General features: G+C 30.7%; 1 protein-coding gene across 1 annotated transcript; it reads left to right on the top strand.

Moving 5' to 3' along the window:
* The first annotated feature begins 1514 nt into the window (after nucleotides 1-1514).
* On the top strand, nucleotides 1515-1847 carry LOC149544521 (auxin-induced protein 15A-like). Its single transcript, XM_089795979.1, has one exon. It carries the CDS (start codon nucleotides 1515-1517, stop codon nucleotides 1845-1847), a length of 333 nt encoding a protein of 110 aa, XP_089652105.1.
* The last annotated feature ends 2758 nt before the right edge of the window (nucleotides 1848-4605 follow it).

Here is a 4605-nt window from a genome sequence, read left to right as displayed (position 1 = left end):
CATAAATATATTAAGAATAATATGGCTTAAATATATCTTTCACTAATTTATTTAAAAATCTAAGAAAAGTAAACATGTTTAGAATACATGGCATTGCATTTCAACTGACCTAGATTAAAGAAGTGTAAATAAAACCCTTAATCAACAAATATTTAGGTAAAATCAATTTTATTATTAAGTTAATGCATTGAAATGTCTTGTTAATGGGTGATTCATTTTGTTTGTAGGCACTTGATAGGGACTTGATTGAAGGTGGTTTAATCAAAGAATCTTTGACCAAATGTAGTTTGATCAAAATACATCCTAACATTATGCAAAATATAGGACCACGATTGATTAATTAAAATGAAATATCACCTTATGGAGCTTCGACCATTTTCATGAGTTATTTTGAATATGTTTTCAATTTTGGTCCAAATGTAGGTCTCACTTGTGCACTCTTATCCCATAATTGTCTAATCACTTCATAGAACCAATTATGATTTGATTAAGAACATAATATGAAAAATTAGAGTAAGTAATTTAGATATTATATTCTTATGTTACAAATCTATCTTATATAGAATTAGACCTTTGATACCCACATAAAGCACTAGCTAACTAATATCGAATGTAAGAAAATATATGTACGAAAAGATAGAATAAGACTTATTATATAAATATTAAATTTTTTAATAAAAACTCAATACTTTAAAAATAATATTTTATGAAAGATTGCAAAACATTAACAATATAAGTATCAATCATTCTTTTTAAATGTCAATTACCCCACTTAACTTCTTTAGCTACATGCTTGAAAACAAAATTTGAAATCAGTAGTTAAAGACTTCCTAAGAGACATAAACAAACTGTGGCGTGCACCTTTGTTTTCTACAACAAAAACAAAGTGTTAAACTGGTTGAGTGTTTTGCAGATGCTACCAATCACAATACAAAAGAGACTACCTTTATCTTAATATTCGCATCAAAATAATTAAATCAACCGACTGTGAGGGCCCAAAAAGGTACTTCCTTAAAAAATGAGGTCTACTCTTGGAATTTGGTAGCAGATGAACTCCAATTTCGGTGAAGGGAATAAGCGTGCAGTTCATATGAGTATAACAGATCAAAAGTTATATAAAGCCATTCTGTGCATAGCTATCTAATCATCATGTTCTCCTCTTATCCAAAGCAGCTTTAGACCAAAAAAAATCCATGTCTCAACTGGAATGATACATAACTGAATTGTAAGCCACAAAAGTAGTATCATTTCATGTAGCCTTTCTTTCTTGGCAGATTCCTGAAAGGCGGGCCCTCATGATAGAGAGAAAAGAAAATATTCTCTGACCGCAAACCACATGCGGATGTGCATGGACATTCATGACAGCCATTTTCCCTTTTATTCCTACTCTTCTTTCTATGGCCCATATCGTCTATATAACGCTCTCGTACTTTTAGGTTATTTCACGACAAGTTGCACTGAGATATCTATTCTTAGGAGAAGAATCTATTGGCAAGTTGGCCACTATTCTCAAGATGAATAGTCTTGCAAAGAAATTGCAGAGATTAGCCAAGAGAACTCATAGAAGCAATTCTATGAGGTCTTGTAGCGTTCCACCAGGATTCTTGCCTGTTTATGTTGGCAAAGAAGGCCACCGATTTATTGTGGACGTGAATTTTTTGAGCCACCCTTTGTTTGAAGAGCTTTTAGAGTTGTCTGCCGAAGAGTTGGGATATTCTCACAACGGTGGCCTCAGAGTAGCATGTAGCATTACGATGTTTCAATATCTACTCAGCCTTCTCAACTCCAAGAACCCATCTGCACATTACTTGCAAATAACCGACCTGCTGCATCAATTTTCTTGTTAAACAATCCATGTGTTTTTGTTAGGTTCTTTCTGTGGGCTGCTTATTCCACATAAACATGTCTGACTTATTATAATCCCCGGGTTCTTTTATGCCCTTTACAATTTTAATGCCCGTTAACTAAACATTTCTCAGTTCTTCCATGTAAATGCATTGATAGGGAGTGGGAAATTTGTATAGGAGTTGGAGAGAAGGAGTTTGAATTCCATGAGAGAATGAACAACTATGACACAGTCTTCGACTAGTCTGCTTGCTACATTATTATTTGTAATTTTGTTATTATAATATCAAATTAGTATGAATGATATCATTGTCTTTTTATAATTAAGTATAGTGATTTGAGTAAGCATATGTTTAGATCAGAAGTGTCCTTTAACTAAGCAAGTGGGGTTTTATTTAGAGGTCGAACGTGGTTCAAATGTACCTCCAAATATTATAATTGAACTTTAGATGAGAGGTATTGAAGAATTTAGTCATTGATTATATGGCTTAGTTTTTACTAATTGATATATATATAGCTAACTCATCAAGTTTACTGATCTTTTTGAAGTTTTGGTACCAATTCTTGTATGCACTTTAGTGCTTTTGAGTTTATATAATGTTGTATGGTCTTGTAATCAATGGGGTGGAAAAATAGTTTGTTTGAGTAATATATGATAATTTAGTTATTCGTTATAGTGAGTAGGCCTTACTAATTAGTACTACTTGTTATCTAATCAATATACATAGGTATTTGGTTTTGTAATTTGGACATTCAAATTAAAAGTTTTTAAATAAATAAATAAATTTCTAATTATATTTTGGTATGTAATGGTTATTTTAATAAGAATACATAGTTGAGTTTTCATGGGTAACAAAATTTTCAATAAGATTAAATATGTTGAGTTTATTATTTTAATATAAATCTGACCAACAAATGAGGTTAATTGTAAATATATATTAGGCAGCTACATTTTATATGTAAGTTGTTAATTTAGACCCCTTAAGGTGAAAGATCAGACCCCTAGAGAAATGGTGTTATATCCCAAACATAACTTCCATGAACATGTGCCTTTATTTTTAATAGTGCAAAATGATTGAATACAATTATCTCTCTCTAAACAAAAAGCTCATACACACACAAGCATGTGGGTATCCATTTATATATATATATATATATATATATATATAGAGAGAGAGAGAGAGAGAGAGAGAGAGATTAGTTATTTTGTACCAATATTATAAAGATGGCATATGTTCATGAGGAGCTAAATTAGGGGTACAACATCATCTAATATAACTATATTTTAATAATCAATTACAAATACATAAATAACAAAAACACATAAGGATAGAGATGATTGGAATAATCCACAAATATGTGTGTTTGTGTGGGGTGGGGGTGGGTTGTGGTGGTGGGGGGGAGGGAAGGTTAAATAAGTTGTGCAGTAAAACTCAATTGACTAAGCCATTCAACATCATAAAAACTTAGATAAATCTTAAGGCATATAAAGTAACAATATTGTAACACTTAGTACCAGATTGTTTTTGTGAACACTATATTAAAAAAAAACCATGGTGAGGATCAAACCAACTAGATAATGTACTCCTACTTAAATCATGTTAAAGGTACAATGTGAATGCATTTGCAATAAATATTGCTACCTAGAGCTCACTAGTCAAAGAAATTATTACTAAATTTCTAAACTTGCATTTCATTTAGTTGAAATATTGTGGTTATTAGAGTTAAGGTACATTTTTCTCTTATTTTTAGTTATGATTAGTTTTGAATGATTACAAGGAAAGCACAAGAGTAATATTTTTGTTCTACTTATTCGTAAATTATAAACAAGACTTCATATACATTTTCTTTGCAAAATGAACATGAAAAATTCAAAGAAATGTAATAATTGAATCTAACTATCTTCTCTCACTCAAGGCCATGAGAGTAGCTATCATTTCCTATCCAAATGACAACATGAAAATGAAAAAAATAGATGCACAAGAAGTAAATATTAGAAAACAAACCATTTTTTGGTAGTTTTAATAATTGGTGTATGCCCATAGGTGTCTTCTAGTTTGGTCCAAGTCTTCTCTTTGGTTCATTTAGTATCCAGTTGTCCTACAACTTCCTTGTAAAATTTCAAAAATGTATGTTAGATCATTGTCATCTAAGCAATGGTTGGTTTCTTGATATTACTTGCATATGCATATATTCTATTCAGTTATGATGACATTTGAATATGAGCAATTGAAGATCAATAGAAGTGAAAGAGATCACTTTCTCTAAATCATAAGAAGTTTTACTATTGTGTATGTACCATGTTTAGGATCTAATATCTCATTCTTATGCACATTTAAATGGTCTCCCAAAAGGGTTTGAGCTCATCATGTCCATAAGAGATAGGACTAGTTGAAGAATAAAGAGAGCCTAAAGAGAATAACTGAGATATAACCATATTCTCAAGCATAAGAAGCATCAATGATACATATAGCTCACATGTGAAAATTTCTTATTCTTTGTATTTACTATTTATTGTATTTAATTATGCTTCAAGTAAATCAAAACTATTCTTTAGTATTTTTATCCCAAAGTTAAGCTAAAGAGAGTTAATAACACCCAATCTTATAAGATTTTCATCGACCAACTTTAGTTTAAGGAAATTTTACTGATTGCTTTAGTAAAGCATATCTTTCCAATCTTACATGATCACATATGCATCCATATCCTACTAAAATTTAACTATAAATAGAAAGAAGCATTAAAGGGGCAAGTACCTCA

Source organism: Cupressus sempervirens, chromosome 8 (genome assembly GCF_028749045.1).
Source record: "Cupressus sempervirens isolate cs-2001-9-10 chromosome 8, ASM2874904v1, whole genome shotgun sequence".
NCBI lineage: Eukaryota > Viridiplantae > Streptophyta > Pinopsida > Cupressales > Cupressaceae > Cupressus > Cupressus sempervirens.
Note: the sequence above shows the minus strand (reverse complement) of the source record. Positions and strands in the feature narration are given on the sequence as shown.

Bases quoted from the DNA above. Each gene is read 5' to 3' on its own strand.
- LOC149544521 (XM_089795979.1), top strand. From the start codon at position 1,515: ATGAATAGTCTTGCAAAGAAATTGCAGAGATTAGCCAAGAGAACTCAT.